This window comes from Gekko japonicus, unplaced genomic scaffold (assembly GCF_001447785.1).
Source record: "Gekko japonicus isolate JY-2015 unplaced genomic scaffold, Gekko_japonicus_V1.1 scaffold936, whole genome shotgun sequence".
NCBI classification, from domain to species: domain Eukaryota; kingdom Metazoa; phylum Chordata; class Lepidosauria; order Squamata; family Gekkonidae; genus Gekko; species Gekko japonicus.
The window spans coordinates 533,319-557,268 of record NW_015173702.1 but is presented as its reverse complement, the minus strand read 5'-3'; the positions used below and the strand labels follow the sequence as shown (position 1 = coordinate 557,268).

Here is a 23,950-nt window from a genome sequence, read left to right as displayed (position 1 = left end):
AAATTACTTCTTATCCCCAGCACCAGCAGGCCTCAGGGGCCAGATCAAGCCTGCCCAGCTCTTGGAGGAAAAGGCTCTGTCCGGCCTAAGGCATGCCTGGAAAGACCAGACAGCTGGGAGAGTTATCAGGGGTTACTCTGGCCGGGGGGTGAATCCGGCCTGTTACACCTGGCCAGAGTAACCCCGGGGTTACTCCGGACTAGGCCAGAGTAACTCCTCCGGGGTTATTCTAGGCTAGGCCAGAGTAACCCCGGGGTTACTCTGGCCGGTGGGTGAATCCGGCCTGTTACACCGGGTTTGATTCCCCACTCCTCCACTTGCACTTGCTGGATGACCTTGGGCAAGCCATAGTTCTGGCACTAATGTTCTTGAAAAAGAGCAGTTTCTGTCAGATCTCTCTCAGCCCCACCTACCTCACAGGGTATCTGTTGTGGGGAGGGGAAGGGGAAGGAGTTTGTAAGCCACTCTGAGCCACCTTTGGGTAGTGAAGGGCGGGATGTAAATCCAATCTCTTCTTCTTCTTTTACCTCACAGGGTGTCTGTTGTGGGGAGGGGAAGGGGAAGGAGTTTGTAAGCCGCTCTGAGACTCCCTTGGGTAGTGAAGGGCAGGTTATAAATCCAATCTCTTCTTATTTTATCTCTCTGGTCAGGGTGTCTGTTGTGGGGAGGGGAAGGGAAAGGAGTTTGTAAGCCGCTCTGAGCCACCTTTGGGTAGTGAAGGGCGGGGTATAAATCCAATCTCTTCTCCTCCTCCTTCTTCTCTGTAACAGGGATTCCCAACATGGTGCCTGTGGCACCTGTCAACACCTTTTCTGGTACCCACCAAGTGTTTTAAGGAAGTGGGTGGGGCCAAGTAGGGCCTTTGCCCAGCAAGGTTTCTGATAGACGATTGGAGATTTGATTGGCTGTGCAGCTTTTAAGAAACGTTGGTTTGGTGGCAACTGCCATCACAGTGCAAGGATCGGCACTGCATTACTAAAGTTAAGCTGTGGCAATAATTTTGTGGCTGGCTCCACCTCCTGCAGCAGCCATTTTGCAATAGCCATTTTGTTGCTGCACCCACCATCCTGGGTCAGAGTTCCAAATGTGCCCACAGGCGTAAAAAGGTTGGGGACCTTTGCCCTATGACCAGAGTGGCAAGAAAATGTTTTATTGATAAGATGTATTTATTTATTAATTAAAATAGTCATCTCACACCTTTCTTCATGGATCAAAACAGTTGATGGGTTCCTGTCAGCATATAAATCAATGAAAATAGTCCAGGTAAAGGACATGGATTGTGGATCGCGCTTGGGCCTGATAAATATTGGATAAGGTGGAGGCTGAGAAGTCAACCTTGAAGGTCTTGTCATGGGGAAAAGGGGTGCATCTGCTCAGCAGGATAGGGCATCTTAACCTAAATCCTCCCCTAATCTCAGAATGTTGACGATATAAAGGCTGACATGAAAGTGCAACTTTCCATTTTATTCCGTTTCTGTGGACTGAATTTATGGCTCATTGACCCAGCAGTAACTCAACACCTGGGTATTTCTTACAAGCACCAAAGATTTTTATGTCATCACCAAAGATTATGTCATGCACTTTTTGGGAACAGGCAGTTATTTGACTCAATGACATCTAGCCTGGTTTGGTGATAACAGGATCACTGCAGCATCAGCTGGTTTGGTGATTAAGTTGGAGAAGGTAGAATTACCTTCCTCTGCTTGGGTATTTAGCAAGAGCTGTACCTAAAGGTGTAAAAAAGATTTGGCCTCACTAACGTTCTCACGAAGCTTCAGGAGGTTGAACGTAGACCAGTCCACCACAAGCCTGTTCTGTACTTTTCTGAACTGTTCACATCCAGGATTGGTACGCAGGTAGACAACTTTGTCTGCTGTTTTAAGCAATGCTTTCTTCTGAAGTAATCCAGCCAGGCAGTTTTGTCTCAGCTCAGGAAGGAGGGCTCCGGAGCAAACTAATTTATGCAGTAGCCAAATCGCTCACTCACAAATGTAATGCCAGTAGCTCACAAAGTAGAATTTTTGCTCACAAGACTCCACAGCTTAGAGGGAGCGTTGGTAGCTACGCAGGTAGACCACTTTGTCTGCTGTTTTAAGCAGTGCTTTCTTCTGAAGTAATCCAGCCAGGCAGGCAGGCTATCTTGGCTTCCCAGTCAGCAGTTAAGTTGTCATTGTCATCACTTCCAGCCTGCTTTAAGCTAAAATCTAAAGCTACATAAACTGTGATCAGTACAGTTGTGGTAAATGTGTGTGTGTGTGTGTGTGTGTGTGTTCAGGCTTTGTCTCCCCATTAGTCCCCATTACAAACTCAAATAATCAGGGGTCATTGGGGGGGGACGCGGGGGGACGCCATCCCCCCGGGTGAGGTGCGGGAGGGCGGGGCCTGGAGCTCCCTGCTGGTGCCCGCTGGAGGTCGCCGCCAGCTGTGGTGTGGCATATGCTAATGAGTTGTGCTAATGAGTCCCCCTAGCTCTTTTTCTACGAAATGACCCCTGCAAATAACTAGCAATATGTATGATCAATTTTACATTTTATTTTAGTATTCACTGAGCCCAAGATGTGTTAACTCTCTTGTAATATGTTAATTGGGAGGAGACATTAGATCCACTTAAATAGAGATTACGCATGGGGACCCACAAGGACTTGCAGGAGGCAGCTCATCTCCCCCTCTCCCACTATTTCCTCTCTCGCTTCCCTGAAAACTCCCATAGCCTCTCCCCTTTTCCTACTTCCTATTCTCCTTATAGGGTTGCCAACCTCCATGTGGGGCCTGGGGATTTCCTGGAATGACAACAGATACCCCAGCTACAGAGATCAGTTCGCCTCCTATTCTCCTTATAGGGTTGCCAACCTCCATGTGGGGCCTGGGGATTTCCTGGAATGACAACAGATACCCCAGCTACAGAGATCCGTTCCCCTTAGTGTTACCAGCTCCAGGTTGGGAAATTCCTAGAGATTTGGGGATAGAGCCTTGGGAGGGCGAGGTTTGGGCACAGGAGTGACCTCAGCAGGGTATAATGCCAGAGAATCTACCCTCCGAAGCAGCCATTTTCTCCAGGGGGACTGATCTCTGTCATCTGGAGATCAGTCGTAATTGTGGGTTATCTGCCCAAGTGGGGACTGGCCATCCTTGTTCCCATGGAGGGAATGACTGCTTTGGAGGGCAGAGTCTATGGCATAGGGTTGCCAAATCCCCCAGTTTGGCAAGGGTCCCCCGCTTTTGGGGGGCTTCTACCTGCCCCCAGGCCCCAACACCCGCCGCCACCCCTCTCCCTTCTCTCTTGAGAGAGAGGAGGGAGAGGGGTGGCTGAGGGCCAGCCAATCGGGCACGTGGAAACGCCGGCTCCCTGCAGTTAAAGGGACCCCTTTAACTGCAGGGAGGCGGGGGGGACGTCCCCAATGTGACATCATCATGTCGGGGATGCCCCACCCCCTCCAGGAATTCCCCCCAAAGTCCCCCGTTAGGGGGGAAGATAGGACATGGCAACCCTACTATGGCATTATACCCCTCTAAAGTTCCTCCCTTCCTCAATCCCCAGGCTCCCCCTCCCCAATCTCTAGGAATTTCCTAACCTAAACTTTTCAGGTTTGTAGAAAGATCTGTTTTGCCCATTCACCGTTCCAGTCACTGAATTTAAGTATCCAAAGATGTGACCACCTTCACTGTTAGAATATAGAATATTGTGAAATGTCAATAAAGAGAGCTGGATATCCATTGTGATTCCTGGAGAGCTGCTGTTGCGCGCGCGCGGGGGGGGGAGCTGGTGGGAGAGAAAGTACGATGGGGTACGGGAGAAAGAGAGAGAAAGAGTAATACTTATATTTTATTTATATATATACATACATATATTTTCAATATAATTTTTATTGAAAATTTTAAACAGATCAAACATCAAATATAATAGTAAAGTTGTCAACATTAAACATGGTTTGAAACGTATAATCAGAAGTGCAGTTAACAAGGTAAAGGTAAAGGTAAAGGTTCCCTTGCTCGAAAGCCAGTCGAATCCGACTCTAGGGTTGCGGTGCTCATCTCCGTTTCAAAGCCGAAGAGCCAGCGCTGTCTGAAGACGTTTCTGAGGTCATGTGGCCGGCATGACTAAACACCGAGGCACACAGAACGCTGTTACCTTCCCACCGAAGTGGTACCTATTTATCTACTTGCAATTTCTTGCTTTCGAACTGCTAGGTTGGGCAGGAGCTGGAACTAGAGACGGGAGCTCACTCCGTCATGCGGCACCCGGGTCTTGAACCGCTGAACTACTGACCTTCCACAGCCTGCAGTTCAGCGTCTTAACTTGAGCCACCGCAGCTCCACGCAGCTAACAAACTCAGTACCTAATTTCATTTCAGAGTTCACTAAGTAAAGTATTGCAAATAGATGTGATTTAAGACCAAAAGCAATAACAAAGAGGGTTTAGAAGCACAGCTATTCTATGTATTGGGGATTGTGAGGGATTATGTCATGTTCTACCATGTATTGAATAAATGTAAACCATGTTTTGACAAAGGTAGTGTGAATGATTGTAGGTTTGTGTGACCTAAGTGTATGTTTCAGCGATCCTGTCCATTACAAAATGGTCCCAACATTTCTGTCTCCATGTTTCGATGTCCGGTGGGTTTGGGGCTTTCCAAGCAGCTGCCACGGTCAATCTTGCGGTGGCCAATAGAATTGAAGTAAGAGTTGACAGGTTCATGTTCTGGGTTTCTCCGTCTTCTAGTTGTAATAGGATTACTGTTGGATCTAGAGGGAGTTTCTGAGAAGTGATTGCAGCAATTTCCTCTATCACTTGCTTCCAAAAAGACTTATATTTTATATTATCTGTGGCAGCTGGAATACCTGTAGTCAGTTTTAATTTGTGTATATCATTGGAAAAACATATGCAACAATCCCTTTAATTTCTTGGATCAATTGTGTAGGAATATTCCAACGAAAGGCTGAAGAAAACAAATGAAATGCTTCGTGGGATAAAACTCCTTAAGCTCTATGCCTGGGAAAACATCTTTCACAGCAGAGTGGAGGAAACCCGGCAAAAGGAGATGACCAGCCTCAAGGCATTTGCTCTGTATACCTCCATATCAAGTAAGTACTTTTCAATGTCAGCCTGTGCAGAGTTACACCCCTCCGAGCCACTGTTGGTTTTCTTTATCAGTTTGGCTGTCAGTACTACTATAAATGAGCTTGCCTGTTCTTAGTGGCTACAGGTAACACATATTTAGAGCTTCAGTCGCAAAATTTCCATTTGCATCCAGAAAATGTACAACGTTTGTAAAAGGCAAAGAAGCTTCCCCCCCCCTAAGTGTACACCACCATAAAGGATGAGATGTGGCTCCAGCAGGATTACAGTACCCATAAACACACACTCCTTTGAAGTTAAAATAAAACAGTAGTGTACTTGCAGGAACACGATTGCCACAGAAAGCGTGCAGCTGCTCTCAGGGATCTGGAAGACTAAAATAGTATCATAAGAATCTTTGTAGAAACAAAAAGGAAATGAGGAGTTATTGTTCATGTCTTTTAATTCAGAGTAGCTGCAAGCGCCTCGTGCATTGGATCAGAACCACGTGTTGCAGTTTTAACTTGCCAAACCTTATTTTATTATTCAGTAGTACTACATGGGCTTTATATTGGGTGTTATTCTATGTGCTTCATCTATGTTTCTGAGTATTTTTATATTTTGTAAGTTGCTTTGGACATTGTGGAAAACCAGGATATTAATGTTTTCAATAAATTAATGAAAGGGGCTTAGGAAGCACCAACTTTTCCACACGCCCTCACGTGTACAGGGCTTTTTTTTTTGTCTGGGGGAACGCGGCAGAATGGAGTTCCGGAACCTCTTCAACAAAATCCTTTTTAAAATGTTTAGAAGTTCATGAGTTTTCAGTATACAGATTGAAAACTTCATTTCCCTCTTGAGAGTTCTGGAACCTCTCAAAAGCCCTGATAATTAAGAAAGAAAAAAGCCGTGATAATTTCCTATTCTAAGTGTCACTCCCAAGGCTGCTCAGAGGGAAAGCCATGAAGATTCCTATAAGGTGCTTGCGTGATTTCTTCCTCCACAGAAGCAAATGCCAGCTTCAGAATGATTTGGGACAGGAAAACAGAATGGAGGGGAGTAAACTCCCCCTCTCATAGAGCTACCGATCCCTGATTTGAATTTTGCCACCCCACATGCTTTTTTATTTAAAAAATGGCATATTCAGGTGTCAAAAAGGTCTCCCCTGCGGCCAGGGCTATATTTGGGCAGGAACGCACAGGAACGGAGTTCCGGCTGGCTCCCAAGTTGGCCATGCCCAGCAGGAACTCATTAGCATAATAGGCCACACCCAACAGCAGGAACTCATTAGGATTGGCTACATTAGGGGTGTGTGGCCTAACATGCAAAGGAGTTCCTGCCACAAAAAAATCCTTTGGGTTTTGACAACAAACAAGGTAAACAGAAAAAGAAGCAAAAGGTGGGTGTGGCTGGATGACCACACTTCTAATGAGCTGTGCTGTCAGGGGTGTGGCCCAATATGCAAATGAATTCCTTCTGTTGGGTGTTCCTGCTGGGCTTTTTCTACAAAAAGAGCCCTGCCCCTGCCCAACCCAGGCTGAAGACCTTTTCCCCAAGAGGCTGGCTAGCTGCAAACTACAAAAGTTGTTGGAGGCACCTGTGCACCCTCAACCAAGGTAGGCGACCACCAGTCTTTCTATGTCCCTCCAGTCAGGAGCCACAGGACAAACACTTGACCTTCCCGGGATTACCGAGGGAATCCTCCCTGCAGATTCTCTGGCTCACAGTAGGAAACCCACCAAGTTACTATTATGGTGGTGGAATACTGACCACTGAGGAAGGCCCGAAGGGGACAAAACGCGTATGGTCCTTCGGTCAAATGTTTTACTCATCTATTGGATATGTATAACAATCAGTTCTGAATTAAATATGTTCTTTGAGTCTGATATTTAGACTATTTTAACCTTTTTATGTTCTATTTAAGTGTAAACTCTAATAATTAAACAGGGCTTTTTTTGTAGAAAAAGCCCAGCAGGAACAGCAGGAATCCATTAGCATAATAGGCCACACCCAACAGCAGAAACTCATCAGCATATTAGGCCATACCCTGACAGCACATCTCATTAGCCTATTAGGCCACACCCCATGTTACCAGAAGTGTGGTCATCCAGCCACACCCACCTTTTGCTGCTTATTCTATTTACTTTGTTTATTGGCTTTTTTTATAGCAGGAACTTCTTTGCATGTTAGGCCACACACCCCTAATGTAGCCAATCCTAATGAGTTTCTGCTGTTGGGTGTGGCCTATTATGCTAATTAGTTCCTGTTGGGTGTGGCCAATGTGGGAGCCAGCCAGAACTCCATTCCTGCCCAAAGATAGCCCTGCTAATAAATGTTTGTATATTTTTAATATTAATTTACCTGTAGCTTGACCCTCTTAGATCGCAACCAAAGTTCTTGACACCAGGTCATGGATCTCCCAACATCTCATCTAGTTTGACCCTTAAATTAAGTATTATGTGTGTCAAATAAATTGATTGGATCCTGCCATCCTTTCCTGCTAAGTAAGGAATCTTGCTCCAAAGGAAGGAGTCTTTTAGAGAAAGGGAGTGATCAGATTCAATCCACTGTAATTTTGCAAATGTTTTTTTTGCCACACAGCCACACAGACCCTTGGAGTAAAATGTATGATGGGCTGAATGGGTTGCTGCAGGAGGCAAAGCAGGAAAGTCTTGCTCTGAAAAGTCCATGGATGGGTGGATACACGTCACTAACATCTTGTAGCTAAGGACAAGCCATAAGTGGCAATGTTTCACTCACTTTCTAAGCCAATGAAAATCTCAGCATTTCAAATCTCCCACAGGAAGGATAAAGGAAGACAAGCATAGAGCTATTCTTGCTGGGCTGTCTCAGAAAATATTTATGAGGAAATTGTTGTAGGAATCTGACGACTGAATAGTCGTCTACATTCTGGAACTAGGATTTTTACTCAATTATACTGCAGTTAATTTTTCAGTATAGAGAAATATGTCACGGAAACAGTCTACAGAAAGCTATATGTCAGGACTCATTACTTTTTAGTCATATTTTGCACGTCTATACTTTAAATAAGACATGACTTACCAACAATGTCAGCATTCATTTAGTTTCTATCACTTATCACAATGCAAGCACATACATTCACATAAGCAGAAGAATCTTATCTGTTGCTAATTTTACTAGATTTTGAAATATTTCCTGTTATATTTATCTGCTGCAACAAGACACCAGGGTGAAACAAATAGTGAATCAAATGCAAGGACTGCACCTAAGTAACTTCCAACTATTGAGATAAATTGAGCAACATGTCATGCTTAATGGTTTGTTCAAATTAGTAGGGATTTTGGCAATGTTTATTAAGGGATAATTAGTCACATTAAAGTGGATAATTTAATTAATGCTCAATTTAGGAGTGGACCCAAGGCAAAAAATAAACCCATTCCAATCCCCAACCATCTGTGTTTATTAAATTAGTGTTTAGAAACAGTGGGAGATCCAATAGATCCAGAGAGCGGAGAAGGGGAGAATGTAATTGCTTCCAGGAAATTGCTTCTTATTCATTGGTTTCAAGTACTGACTAGGGTAATATCAAAACAGGCACAGTACCTGATTCAAAAAAGTAGTCTAGAAAGACATACAAAATACTGATGGGGAAATAACATGTATGGAGTATAATGAGAAAAATGTATTTTTCTTTATAGTTTTCATGAATGCAGCAATACCTATTGCAGCTGTTCTTATAGTAAGTATATTCTTTTTCTTTAAAAAATGTAGATATAATTATTTAATCTTTAGCTGAAGATACAAAAACAAGTGTTTTAAAGAGATACATCACCAACAGCTGCCATTGTCCTGCATTAACAGCTGCATGCTACTAATTTTAAATTATAATATGATAAAAGGAAAATATCCAAATGAACATTATAAACTACTGCTCTAAACATATATGTAGACATTTGAAAACTGACAAATTCATATTTAATAATCTTTGAACAGACTAATAGTACAGAAGCTTAAGTTGCAACCGAAAGGCTTTGTAATGTTGGATCTTAATTCTATGTGTATGTTGCAATTTATATTACTTTGTAAACTTGCATACTTTATGTTTAATGTATTGCTGCCCTGATCTTAAATAGTGACATAGCTAGACATAGGCTCCATGAAATAATTAACAGCATGACTCACTGCTGTTCAAGAAGCATCCCATGCAAGACAAATGAGCCAGGTTCCACAGTCCCTTTTTGGTATAATCTATTTGCACATTTAAGAATAGAATTCTAATGCCTTGTTATATAAACTGACAGTATGAGGAAAACCAAGGCCAATCACTATATATTGTTTTAAAAAATCTAGAAAGTCATCTCCATGTAACAAGGTCCTTTGTAATTACATTGCTTACATGTGATTGATTCCTTTCTACATTTGGTGTAGTGGTTAAGTGCGCGGACTCTAATCTGGGAGAACCGGGTTTGATTCCCCACTCCTTCACTTGCACCTGCTGATGTGACCTTGGGTCAGTCACAAGCTCTGGCACAGCTGTCCTTGAAAAAGAGCAGTTTGTGTCAGAGTTCTCTCAGCCCCACCCACCTCACAGGGTGTCTGTTGTGGGGAGGGGAAGGGAAAGGAGTTTGTAAGCCGCTCTGAGACTCCAAGTGAAGGGCGGGGTATAAATCCAATCTCTTCTTCTTCTTCTTCTACATGACACTTAAGACTAGGAATTGTGATTCATCTAGCACATTTAAGTAAACAACCCTGCACATCACTTTTGGAGCATGCAGGACTTTACCCAGCAAGGGGATCTATGATGGGTAATTTGTTTCTGCAGACAGTCTTTGCTAGGGGTGTACAATTTTTTTTTAACTAGTATTTTTTTGTTCGGGTCTATTTGACCCCACAAAATTTTGGGATTCCCGAAAAATCTTGGATCCCAATATTAGTACAATATTCGGATCCGGATTTTTTCACAAATCCCAAAAAAAATTTTTGGTCCAAAAGACCCGAGAGAGAAAAAGCTAACCCGAAGCTGAGCCAACATGGACTAAACTTTAAAGGGACTGCAGTAGAAGCCTGACAAACAGTTAAGAGGCAGAAATAATCTGCTCCAGCCTCTCTGCTGTTTTTTGGATATACCTGATAATTCCCGAATATATTCAAGATTTCTTCAGGGAATTATTTTGGTTTTCAAAAAAAAAAACAACCCTGGATACCTTTGGGATTTTGAAATATTCCCCAAAATACCAATTTTGGGGGGTATATTTTCAGCTGGGTAGATCTGACTACACACTCCTAGTCTTTGCAGCATTGTGGCAAATGCCTTTTGATATACTCCCCCATCCCCTGTTCAGAAATTCTTCTATACTACCCCAAATTGCAGAAGATTATCCTTGCTATCAATTCACTATATGTTTTCTCCTTATTTAGCAATGTGAAAAAACTCATATAATTGTTGCATATTCAGTTGGTTGCTCAAGGAGCTTTTCAGTACTTAACTTCATTAAAGCTTTTGTGTTTTATTATGTATGGTTTTAATTTCTTAGCTGCCTTGGTGGCCCTGATAAGGGCACAAAGGCAGGGTATAAATTTTGTAAATTGTTGTTGTTGTTAATGATGATGATAATGATGATAATAAGGAGAAAATGTGTTAACTGCATTTGCTCTTTTAAAAATGAGGATGAGCTGAAATAAGTTCTTTTGCTTCCCCCCCCCCACAAGACATTTGTGGTCCATGCCCACCTGTTCGAGAATGCTGACTTTTCTCCTTCGGTGGCCTTTGCTTCACTTTCCCTCTTCCACATCCTCGTTACGCCTCTGTTCTTGCTCTCCAGTGTGGTTAGATCCACCGTCAAAGCTCTCGTGAGGTAAGGTTTCTTCGGTGAATCAGAAGTCAACAGCCTTATATGTGCAGCTCATTGATACAGTAGTCAAGAGATGGTATAGACATTATTATGACCATAGAGATTGACATCTCTGCCCTTGTACTACTATTTGAATAACAGCCAGGGGTCATTGAATCTCCCTGTACCCACTGACAATCCCCCCAGGTGAGGACCATGAGGGCAAGAGATGGTATAGACATTATTATGACCATAGAGATTGACATCTCTGCCCTTGTACTACTATTTGAATAACGGCTATCATACATTGAATCTCCCTGTACCCACTGGCAGCTGCAATTGACAGGGACCATGAAGGTGCCAGCTTGTGCAAGGAGTTGTACTGCACTATGTGCTTGGAGGTGACTGGAAATCCACCAAACCCTAGGACAAAAGTTATGTGTTCCCATTTCTTTTTGGGAAAGGGTGGTTTCTTTTAAGTTTGCCATACCCTCCTTAGTATTCTGGGCCATGGTATAGTTTTACAACAATTCTGTGTACAGTGTTGGAGCTTCATCTGCAGAATGTCTACACTATCTTTACATGTGCTCTACGATAGACCAGAGTGTCAAGGGCCCCCAACCCAGGATCCCACGGAAGGGGGGAGGTCAAGCAAGACAAAAGAAAAAAGGCTGAAGTGTGAGTCCTCACACCCTAGGGCAGAGCAGCCATCACTCCCTTTCCACTATCCAGACAGCCAGAGACCAAGGGACAAAGTCTCAGGTCCTCCTGCAACTAAAAATAAAGAAAGTCACCCTTGCAAGGTAGGACGCTTACAAGGCTCACAAAACAATTACTCTGGTAGCTGTACCAGTGAGGGCTAAAGTAATGGATTCAGATTGAAGCCCCTGGAATTCAAGAACTCTAGAAAGATATAAGTAAAATTATTTATTTTAAAATTGTGCAGACATAGCCAATAAAAGAGCAGTGGACAGTAAGGATAAAAATAAAAAAAACTAAAAGTCTAACTAGGCACATTTACACACATTAATTCAAGATTCAGATTTTACCAAAAGCAGACTGAGTCCAACAAGGTTCTGGTCAATAGTATTGTAATGTAATTTCCCTCTTATTAATAAATCATAGGACTAGTGCTGACGATATCTCATTGTTGTAACTGTTAATCTGGGTCAGTTTCATCAGCATCCTCTTATGTCAGACTGTAAGTACATACCTTCTGGAAGAGTGAATACTAAAATATGTGGTATCTCGCACTTCATATTCTTCATAGCTCTATTATATTCTTGTGCTTTCTGCAAGATGGAGTCTTGTGTACGTTTACTTTGGAGTAAACATTACTTAACACAATGAAACTTATTTCTGAGTAAATTTGTATAGTATTGCCCCCAAACTATCAAAACTATCAGTATGCGATGTGCAAGGTCATTTGTTCGATGCTAGAAGTGCACACTCAGATATTTCTGATCCAAAATAGTGCCCCAAATTCCGTTTAGTTTCAGATCAGAAATATCCAGTCTAAAAGTCACAGATTGGGCCCTGTTTTCATACACGTGTCTTAAACTGCTTTTAAAATGGGAAATATTTGTATGAATACCATGAGCTGATGCACTATTCTCATACTGTTTGCTTATGATATACAATTTCACTGTCTTATTTGGGTATCAATAAGAACAGTTCTCTCAGCCCCACCTACCTCATGGGGTGTCTGTTGTGGGGAGGGGGAGGGAAAGGAGTTTGTAAGCCGCTCTGAAACACCTTTGGGTAGTGAAGGGCGAGGTATAAATCCAATCTCTTCTTCTTCTTCTACCCATTTTTCAGCCAGAGACGTACTATTATTAGCCAGAACCTAAATATTTTATATATATAAATTTAAATGAAAATCTTGGCTTTTGCAGCTGGCAAAACTGATGCTGCAAAAAAAAATTAATTAAACTCAAACTATCAAATAAATTCATATTCCATCTAAGAAAACAATTTTGAGGCTCTGGATTCATCTTTTTTGCAGCAATCTCAATTTCTTATCTACAAGAGAATTTTTAATTAGCAGCACTGTAATATCAAAGCTGCTAGTAAGTGAGTTGAAAGGAAAGATCCTTTTTTCTGTTCATTATAACGTGAGTTTTAAATTGATTATAGGGAAGCACTCAAGAATGTATGTCCAAGCTAACACAGGCACTTATGGGTATAATTTTCTATTAAATTTTCCTGTGCGTGGTTGCGATCTTTGTGGATAAAGTCCAGGGTAGAACTTGGCTCTGGAAATGGACAGCACATTCTTGTAGCCATAGCAAAAGTGCCTGTTCAAAGCTCTGCCCTTCTCTCATAGAAACCCCACAGTTGATTCAGCCAGTGCAATCATATAAATCATGAGCACAAACTAAGAGGGTCTGGAAAAACAAACTTCTTAATAAAACTGAAAATTAGGGCTATTTTTGGGCGGGAACGCACAGGAACGGAGTTCCGGCTGGCTTCCGAGTTGGCCACGGCCATGCCTACAACCAAAACCTCTGCGCTTGCGTGGCTACAGAGGGAAGGCCTGGAGAGTGACCCCCCAGCGACTCTAATGTGGGCGGGCCAGGGGGGGCCCCTGGAAGGATCGGGGAGGCATTTAAATACCTCCTCATGTCTTCCCCAGCTTGCCCGGGCTCCCCGCAGTTGCGGGGTGCCCAGGCAAGCCAAGGGAAAGCAGTTTAAACTGCCTTCCCTTCCCTTCAAGGGGGGAGTTTGCCCGGGCTCCCCGCAGCCATGGGGCGCCCAGGCAAGCCAAGGAAAGGCGTGGGGTGTGACCTAATATGCTAATGAGCTGTTCCGTCAGGGGTGTGGCCTGATGTGCTAATGAGTTTCTGCTGTTGGGTGTGGCCTGTTATGCTAATGAGTTCCTGCTGGGCTTCTTCTACAAAAAAAGCCCTGCTGAAAATGGTTTTTGTAATAGAATCCCTTTTCACGATGTTGCTCAGATTGAGATAGACTAATGTGAACAATGAATACCATAGAGTAGGGAGGCAGTACTGAATTTGGAGCAGGACTTCCACTTTATGAAAGTTCACATTTATTTATTTCCCTTTCTTCCGAAATGGAACTCAAGACAGTATACATATGGTTCCCTGCTGGTCCATTTTCAGACACTGATCAGACCCGTACCTTGCTAGTTTCAGTAAGGTTGTTTTATCATATTCCTTTCAATTATCCCAATCTGTCTAAGAAGTGGCTATAACCTGAATAATATCACTGACATAAAAGCAAAAGGAGGCCAAACAGGTAGGCCAGAGTTCTCAAAGTGCTGAAAATAAATTCCAAGGTCAACCACACAGACCATAGCCAGACAAATTCATTAGCAAATGTATCATGTTTTATTTTAAGATTAATACGAAACCATTCAAGTAAGCACCCTGCAGATAGTTACCCTGGACTTAATCAATGTGAGCCTTTTGAAGGATAAAAATAAAAGCTCCTGGGAGATAAGCTTTTAGTTTTCTCTTACAACTATGGAGCGGAACCAGAAGAAATGTTCTATAAATAGTAGCTGCAGAGGGTGACAAATTGGGTTGGGACCATGATGATGGAGGGAGATGACTCTTTTACCCTATGCCATTTTCTAAATGTAAATTCTGTCCTTTTTCAAAGCTGCTGTATACATACCCATATACCTTCCCTCTTGAGACAAATAACAGATCTAGGTAATTACGGCCCCGGTCACACAGGCCAGATAACGCGGGGGTGAGGTGTGGCTGTTTGCCCCGGGGCAAAATAAAGCGCGTTAGCTCAATCACACAGTCTCCTGAGTATTCGTGCTGTGGCAGGAAGCTCGCGATCACAGGGCGATGCTGGAGCTGGCAAAGAAGCCGCGCGGCAAGCGTTCCGTGTTTGTGCACATGCGCAGCTCCGCGGAGCAGCACTGCTTCCAGTTTAGTGTTCATGCACATGCGCTTAGGGAAACCATCTGGTTTGCGACGGGACTCGGACGGGCGCCAGAAGCCACAGGATACTAGTGCCCCCACGATCAGACGCCCGCCCCTGCCGTGCGTTTTCCGGATACTACTGCACTTTCTGAGGTATTTTTTTACTGCGCATCTTCGGTGGGATGCCACGGGTTGGCTACGGGTGCGCTACACTTCCCAGATGTTGCAGTGTGATCGCGCACCGAAAATCCGCCTACCATTTGTGCCTTTAGCATGGCAAATCCTCCGCGTGAACGGGGCCTTATATAAGTAAAACATTGCAAAGATGAAAAATTACCCCTCCCCCAACACCCCATGCAGTGCCAATTTCTGTCAGTTTCCTCACCTGCTGCAAATCAACACATGGTGCCCAGCTATGTTCCCAGGGTTCCCCTAAACCCCAGCAAGATCATTTGGAAGGGCATGATGGCATCGACCGATGGAATGGAGAGCAACAAAGATCTCATACTGCAAGTTCTCTTCTACTCTCAGTTTTCATTGGATAAAGCCAGTGTCAGTGAAAGTATTATGAGATACAAATATTTCGGCTATATGGGATTTTCAAATGCATATGTAGTTTTATAATACGTAGCTAAGTTGAGTGTCCCGATATAAATGATCAAAATTGCAGGACATTAAGTTGTTCAGGTCCAGGGGGATTTGAGCCCCCAGATGTCTCCAGAAGTGTTTTGTCCAGCAGAAAGGAAAATTTGATTTCAGTATTTGTCGAACAGGTGCCCTTAATGAGATTGGATATAACTCTGATTTTAAAGAGTTTAGTTTGAGGCCAGAGACCACCCCAAACTTTGATAGAGAATCTAAAATCGCTGACAAAGAATTCACTGGGTCTGAGACATATAATGTTAAATCATCCGCATATAAGCTAACTTTGTGTTCCCGTTTCCCAATTATAACTCCAGATAAGTTCTTGTTCTTCCTGAGAACTTCAGCTAGCGGCTCCATATAGGTGATCAGATTTAGTACTAACTTAGTTTGTTATGACTGTTGATGTATGTTGTAAAAATCTGTATTGATGACTAACTGGTTGGTTTGTAATTTTGGATTTTCAAGATAGTTGTATACTGTTACATTGTAAAAATGAAAAAATAATAATAATACGTAGCTAATAGTAACCTTGACATTTTTCTGTATAGGCATTTCTTTTCCTTAATGGAGTGCACTGTGGTTCCGCCAGTTTGATAGCCTATAGGACATATAAATCAAGATTGCTAGAACTTTTTATAAGACTGCTAGCAATTTTAAAAGGATTACCTAAAAGAGAAATATATTGTTTAGATGTTAACCAAATAAGTTGCATATTCTGTAAATAAGGCTGGATCCAAGGCTTCTGCAAATGTAGTGAGCTTACAATAACAATTTTTACTGTTTCCCATTTACCCAACAGATTCATATGCTCCCCTGCCCCAAAGCCAGTGCTGAACGTGACCAATATTTCTTGTGGGCATGGGGCCTACAGCAAGGAGGGAAAATAAAAATCATTCTTTTGAGGATAGAGCTCAAACAAGTCTCACCCACTCAAGATGTAGCTGGTGTGAATTGTAGAAATATGCAGTATTAAATGCTTTATTGGCTCCATACCACGCACAGAATGAAATCTATAAGCCGCCTGCAGTCTGACCAACAGAATCTCTCTTGTGGGTTTCTTGCAATGAATGCTGTTCTTTAAACTGCCACTGAACGCAATTTATATCGTTGACTACAATTCTGCTCTCTTCACAGTGTTCAGAAGTTAAGTGAATTTCTGTCAAGCGAAGAAATAGGAGAAGAATATGACAGATGTTTAGAACCAAAATGCAAGGACAGCATCAGCAAATACCAGGCTGTTGTAAGTGCTTATATTGCATGCCAACATGGTCAATCTATCTTCCTCCCATTGTTCAGTCCCTGTGAGTCACTCCAATAACTTTGTCAATTCCCTTGTAATTAATATCTGCACTGGCAAAAAAAAAATGTCAACACCATTGTCCATTTATAACATTATTGCTTTTTGCAGAATACCCTTTCCCACTCCTGTCACCACTCACTATGTATTTCTGTCTTCCTGATCCTGCATAGCCCCTCAAAGTTGTTAATCGTAAGCGGCCCACCAAAGAGGACTGGAAGAGTTACAGCTCTCCTACAAGAAGACCTGTTAGCAACACAGAAGCAGATGATTATTGTGTAAAGGTGATAATAAAGTCACTCTAATAATGGTGTTACTGAAGATTAGAATTCTATGCCCCCAATTCCAGAGAAAGTGCTTTAAAAAGATTTTCTCACTGAAAAATTTCCATTTTTGTCTCGAGAGAAAATGGTGGCCAGGGAGTAGTTATGCTTTCAAATATTGTTGAATTTTACTATATCTTATAAAAAGAAATAATCTACTGAGTAACGTGGTTATCATATTGTGACATGGGCCTTTCTGAGAAGATAGTGCTAAAGGAAGCACAGACTCTTAGCCTAGTTTTCAGACAGCGCAAGCCTGAGGACCACTGAGGCAGAAGCAGCTGGCTGTAATCACAACAAAGGCACCCCTTGTCCAGTCACCTAAAGGGAAGCCACGGAGGCCAGGCACCTGGCAAATCCCAGCAGAACCACAAGGGCCACGGCTATGCCAGCATCCCCAGCAACAGCATTGTTGCATGATCCACAAAACACATCACTGGGGCACTACCGCACAGCTGTGTTGGATGGAGGCGACTGAACCAGAAGGACAACTAGAATTGCCATCTATTCCTGCAACTGTGTGGCTCTAAATCACTAACCTCCAACTTTTAATCATCTTGTGCTATTTTGATCATGTCTTTTATTCATTAGAGATGAACAATGAAGGCACATTAAATACCCAAAGAAGTGTTCCCAGTAACAGCTGGAGTTCCTTCTTCCAGCTGCTTCTGGAGGAAGCTTTATCAAAATAGGAATTTAGTTGTTGGACTAATATAGGACCGGTTAATTCTGTACTTTATATTTAGTGAATATATTGTTTTGCAATTTAAGCATATTTATTTGAAAGTAAGCCTGGTGAGTTCAATGGGACATGTGACTTCTGTTCCTTATGCTAGAGATCATTCCTACCAAATTTCATGCAAATAGGAAAAAGGGTCCCAATTCATAGGCAATCACATTATGTAGGGGCACTTTGCAGTTCAAAGGAGGCAGGCAGGGTTACATTTTGGACACAGAGGTTGCCTTTGGCCATCATGAAAAACAACAAAAATGCAGAGATGGCATAGAGAGATGGCACCTAAAGGGGAAAAAATACGGCAGACCAGGCGTGTATATAGCAAACAGGTAGTGTTAGAGCCAGTTAGTGTGGCAGAACTGTTACCATCATTTTAGCTCACTGGGTGACCTTGGTTGAGTCACACTCCCAACCTAACCTACCTCACAAGATTGTTTGTGAGGATAAAATGGAACGTTGTGAGGATTAAATGGAAAAGAGGAGAATGATGTAAGCTGCTTTGGGATCCCATTGGGGATAAAGGTGGGGGTGTAAATGAAAATAAATAAATGAATATAAATGAATAATGAAGCTGAAGATGAAGGGCAGATAAAGGTAAATTGGCTGGTGGGCGGGAAGGAAAGAGGGAAAGGGGAGAGGGTTTGGGGGCTGCCAGGAGTGGCAAAAAGAAGAAATAGGGAGGGGATACAAGGGAAAATGGGACGCCTCAACCATAAGCCCTTGCCAGTCCCCACTTGTAAATTTTAAAAGGAGAATATGTGAAGTTCTGCAACAACATGGATTATTTATCAGTTTATTGGCTTTCTTGCCATAGGTCATAAATGGATTTTTCACCTGGACCCCCGAAGGACCTCCAGCATTGGCCAACATAGACATACAAATCCCACAAGGTATTAAACCAGACGTTATAATAAACACTTGTAAACAAAGAGCCCTGATCCTGCAAGGAGAATGCATGTACAGAAATAGGCTCTTCACGGTGGAACAGACGTGCCTTCGTGTGGATAGCTCCTCCCATTTATTTTAAGTGGAGGTAGGAATTAACATTCCCATCTGTCCTCCCAGGTTCCTTTATGAGGTTATTTCTTCACTGAGCACAAACTAGGGACAATTTCTGTAGCAGAATTTTTTTTTTTTAATAAATTTTTATTTTTCCAACATATAACAGAAGACAACATATAACAATAAAACAACAATACAACACCCATCAAACCCCACCACCCTCCGCTTACCACACCCTTGTAAGACATCACAAACCTTCTGGTTAAATATTCTCCGCATCTAACCATTTATATACAGGCATCCAAACTGTTTAAAAAAAGCTGTTCATACTCCCATTCACTTTTTGAGTCAAATTATCCATTTCCGCAATATCTATTATTTTGCTAATCAGTTCCATCTTAGTTGGTACTGATTCATTTTTCCAATTTTTTGCAAGTAGCATTCGCGCAGCTGTTGATATATGCAAAGTTAAATATTTATCACTCTTTTTCCATTTATCTGGGTATAGGTTCAGTAAAAATACTTCTGGACTTAACGGAATTTGTTTTTTAACTGTTTGACATAGCATCCTGTGCACCTCTTTCCAAAATTTGGTAATCTCTTTGCATGTCCACCATACATGATAGTATGGGCTCAATTTCTGTAGCAGAATATAAAACAACATTCTTTTTGCTATTGCAGGTCAATTAACAATGATCGTGGGGCAGGTGGGCTGTGGTAAGTCTTCCCTCCTGCTGGGGGTACTTGGGGAGATGCAGAAGGTATCTGGGAGCGTAATCTGGAACAGGTAATTGTATTTATCATTTCTATATAATCTTAAAAGAAGTTCAGGTTTACCTGAAGAATAATGTATGTAAATTAAATTACTGTGGTAGACAAATGTTGCAGGATTAAATCAGTTTTGTTGATAAACCACAGTTATATTGGTTATGCATGTTATAAAATATCTGCTTTCATTGGTTAGCTGCCACAAGCACAGCTATTGCCTGCACTTAACGATAGAACATAAGAACATAAGAGAAGCCAATGTTGGATCAGGCCAATGGCCCATCTAGTCCGACACTCTGTCACACAGTGGCCAAAAATACCAGGTGCCATAAGGACTCAGGAGGTACACCAGTGGGGCCAGGACACTAGAAGCCCTCTCACTGTTGCCCCCCCCCCCAAGCATCAAGAATACAGTGCATCACTTGCCCCAGCCTGAGAGTTCCTATCTATACCTTGTGGCTAATAGCCACTAATGGACCTCTACTCCATATGTTGATCCAGTTCCCTCTTGAAGCTGTCCATGCTTGTAGCCACCGCCACCTCCTGTGGCAGTGAATTCCATGTGTTAATTACTCTTTGGGTGAAGAAGTACTTCCTTTTATCTGTTCTAACCTGACCACTCAGCAATTTCATGGAGTGCCCACGAGTTCTTGTATTGTGAGAAAGGGAGAAAAGTACTTCTTTCTCGACCTGCTCTATCCCATGCATGATCTTATAAACCTCGATCATGTCACCCCTCAGCCGTCATTTCTCCAAGCTAAAGAGCCCCAAGCGCTTTAACCTTTCATCATAGGGAAAGTGTTCCAACCCTTTTATCATTCTAGTTGCCCTAGGCATGCTTGTTTGGAAATAAAGCCTGACGATTTCAGCCAAGACACAGGACAGTGCTTTATCCAGAAACTATTATGAAATGCAACGCAAACAGAGGGGAATTTCAGACAGGCGATAGATTCTGGAAGGGAACCGGGTCTCAAATGGGTTCTGTTCTGTCATTTCAGACAGAACCCAGAACCCGTTTGAGAACCGGTTCTCTTCCAGAATATATTTGCCATTTCATACACAAACGCTTCTGTCCCGTTTAGGAATCAGGACTGAAGCGTTTTACCTGTCAACCACTTCCAAGTAGTCTTCAGTTCCCTCTCTCGGTTCCGATACGCTTTTTCCCCGCTGTTTTTCGCCCACGCAGGCGATCTCCGGCTTTTTTTTTAACGTTTGCTTTATAGCGCTATAGCGCTATAACAGAATAGCATAATATCAATCCCATTGGAATGCATGGAGTGTTTTGTTATACTGCTATAGCGCTATAAATCGAACGTTTTTTTAAAAATCGATCACCCGCGCGGGAGGAAAATGGCGGGAAAACAAAGCGGTGCAAGTCTGAAATGCCAAACCGCTTCTGAGCCGGCTCATTTCCGGTAGGGGCAAGCCCTGTGTGAAATGGCAGCCCTGTACCGGTTCACTTCAAAACAGATGATTGCCAGCTTGAAACCGGGTGAAACTGGGTAATGTGAAATTCCCCAGAGTTGTTGAGTGGGGATTCTGTTTACTACATTCATATGGTCTTAAGCAGGGTCAACATGATCGTAAGCAAAGAAATTACTATTTATTTAGTCCCTGCCTTACGTCTGTCAAAAGTATGAATATAAACAGGTGTCTTGAATCTGACTCATAAAAGCTTATGCTAAAATAAAATTTAGTTTTCAGAGTGCCTCAGGAGGACTCCTGTTTATGTTTTCTGCAACAGTGAAGTAGCCCAAGTATGAAGTTGCTATTGTATTAATAAGAAAGTGTTGCCTATTTTTCATTGTCATTATGTTGGAATATTTAAATCCATGTAGAAAAAGCACTTCAGCTCTTGCATAATGTGTTGCTGATCTGCCTCCCCCACCCCCAAAAAACTGCTTCATAATGTTGGGAGAGCCTCCAAAGTAGTATGCAATGTGATGTGGAATGCCACACCCAGGGGAGGAAAACACACATGCCCTATGCACAAGTAGAAGTACTACAATATACCCAAGTGGTTTTAGATCCAAGCCCACTGGTATATGGAGTGAAATAGATGGCTGAGGACAGACTGACAGTATGAAGCACGAGGGAGGCGGGGCAAAAAGACCCGGACCAAGTTGTGCCGGATATTCCCGGTCACACTGCACCTACTGATGCGGGAGCATACCGGGGAGGAGGCGCAAGGGAGCATTCGCACTGTCGGCCCGCCCCTGGCGGAGGCACGGCTGTAAGTGGCTGTTTTTCACTCCGGCGACACACGCCTATGCGCATAGGCGCAGCAATGCGGCTTGTTTGCAGCTTTTAGCATGCACACTTCCGGGAAGCGGGATCAACACGCCCTCCAGGGTTTTGCTACTGTTTTCACCTGGTACTTTTCTAACGCAGTAGGGAATCGTCATAGGACGGGTTGAGTACGGCTGGGGATCGCCTGACAGCTGTGGCTGTGTGAACTGGCCCCTTTAATCCATTTGTGAAACGTGCCTCTATCGGGCCAAACTGCCAGTCTGAACTCAGCCAATATGTTTACATAGGTGACCGTATCGAACTGTTTAACAACAAGATGGCCACCCAGAGTTTATATGGGGCTGGTATCTGGATTGACAAAATAGGGGAGTCCTTGCATTCAATTCTTCTTAAATGTCTACATTCCATCTGCAGAATTCCAAATTGTCTAGCAGGGGTAGCCTTTCGAGCTGAATTGGGACAACCATCTCTTGAAGCTCGGACTTGGTTGGAGGCTTTCCCCCTTAAAGTTAGAATGAAATACTCTGACATACAAGAGGGCTTCCCCAGCTTAGTCAGAGAGGATGCTGTGGGATAAACAAGTCAAGCAACAGCTACAGCTCCTCAATATTTCCTTGGGCTCTCTTTATTCAGTTACCAGACAGGAAGCAATAAGAATGTTTAAGAAAAGTCTATTTAAGTATGATTATAACAGTATGATGTATAGAGCACGACGTGTTTGTTCTACTCAGTTTGCTGGTACCCTTCCACATGGAGAGCTTCTGGTACAGTATGTGATTGTGGTGCATGACCTTTGAATGTAACTACTTTTCTGAGCCTAAAAATCTTTGAATTCTTCCTTCACTCCAGAATATAGATCATATGGAGACGTTACCTCTTTTATTAGAAGATAATAGCAGACCTATCATTCTTTTAGCTGAGAAATTTTATGCATCTGTGATAGATTTTCACACCTGTTCAAATGGGGTATAGCTTTTTCTATATCTTAGTAATCTGCTCTGAATTAATATGTTAAGAAACAGTATGGGGGGGAGGGAGAGGGAGATGACATTATAAGGATTTCCTGTACAGGAAAACATGCATGGTCCTAACCAATGTTCCTTCTAAGCTGTGGAGTCTTGTGAGCAAAGATTCTACTTTGTGATCGACTGGCATCAAAGTTGTGAGCGAGCGATTTGGCTACTGCATAAATTAGGCTACTCTGGAGCCCTCCTTCCTGAGCGAAGGCAAAAATGTGTGAGCTGGAGGCTAGAAAACTGTGAGCTAGCTCACACTAACTCAGCTTAGAGGGAACACTGGTCCTAACTGTCTTTGACTTCCACCACACCAACACTGCTTAGTCCAACTCAGCAGAACTGTTGATTGGCCTGGGTGTTAGTTTTTCGTAAAGAGTTTCAAATTATATATTTCCTGTAGATCTTTATATACACAGAGCTGCATCAGTCAAAAGTGCTGTCCAGTTGCAGCCAATTTAGGGTGACCCCATAGGGTTTTCGAGGCAAAAGGTGGACAAAGGTGGTTTCCCATTGCCTGCTTCCGTGTACCAATCATGGACTTCCTTGGTGGTCTCTCATTCAAGTACTAACCAGGGACAACCCTGCTTAGCTTCCAAGATCTGATGAGATTGGGCTAGCCTGGGCTAGCCAGGTCAGGGCCAAGACTTTATTATTTAGCACAAACTGAATAAGTGGTTATTCTAAGGCTGCGGTCACACATGCTAAATAATCCATTTTCATTCCGTTTTCAATCCACTTTGCAACTGGGTTTTGTCAGTTCACACAGTAAAAATCCAATTGGAAAGTCCACGGTAAGTGGATCGAAAGTGGAGTATTTAGTCTGTGTGACCTGCAGCCTAAATTGATGCAATAAAATACTGGTTCCTTATGTTGTAATGCATCAAAATATCTATCACATTTTGAATAGCTAGTACTCTATGCAAGGTTGAGAGTGTTTACATAGCATTATAAAACTAACCGTTGTTCATACTTGTATGGGTATACTATTTGTCCAGGGGACGGTATATCAAAGGAATTACTGCCTAATAGAAAAATCAAGATTATCCAGACACTCGTAGAACATTTCTTTCTTAGAAATGGATTATTCAGAAATAAATGAGATTTTCAGCCTTGTGTACTGAACGAAAATGGGTCCCCTTACCAAT

The 23,950-nt window shown here is 42.7% G+C and overlaps 1 protein-coding gene across 1 annotated transcript in view; it reads left to right on the top strand.

The window, feature by feature from the left end:
• Window positions 1-23,950, top strand: part of ABCC8 (ATP binding cassette subfamily C member 8) — a gene marked incomplete at its 5' end in the record, with an annotated part of 118,395 nt that overhangs the window by 39,817 nt on the left and 54,628 nt on the right. The window contains 7 exons of the mRNA XM_015423247.1: window positions 4,920-5,082; window positions 8,737-8,777; window positions 10,748-10,893; window positions 16,548-16,653; window positions 16,884-16,994; window positions 18,584-18,659; window positions 19,453-19,558. Coding sequence (XP_015278733.1) covers window positions 4,920-5,082; window positions 8,737-8,777; window positions 10,748-10,893; window positions 16,548-16,653; window positions 16,884-16,994; window positions 18,584-18,659; window positions 19,453-19,558 — 749 coding nt within the window. The remainder of the gene's footprint in view (window positions 1-4,919; window positions 5,083-8,736; window positions 8,778-10,747; window positions 10,894-16,547; window positions 16,654-16,883; window positions 16,995-18,583; window positions 18,660-19,452; window positions 19,559-23,950) is intronic.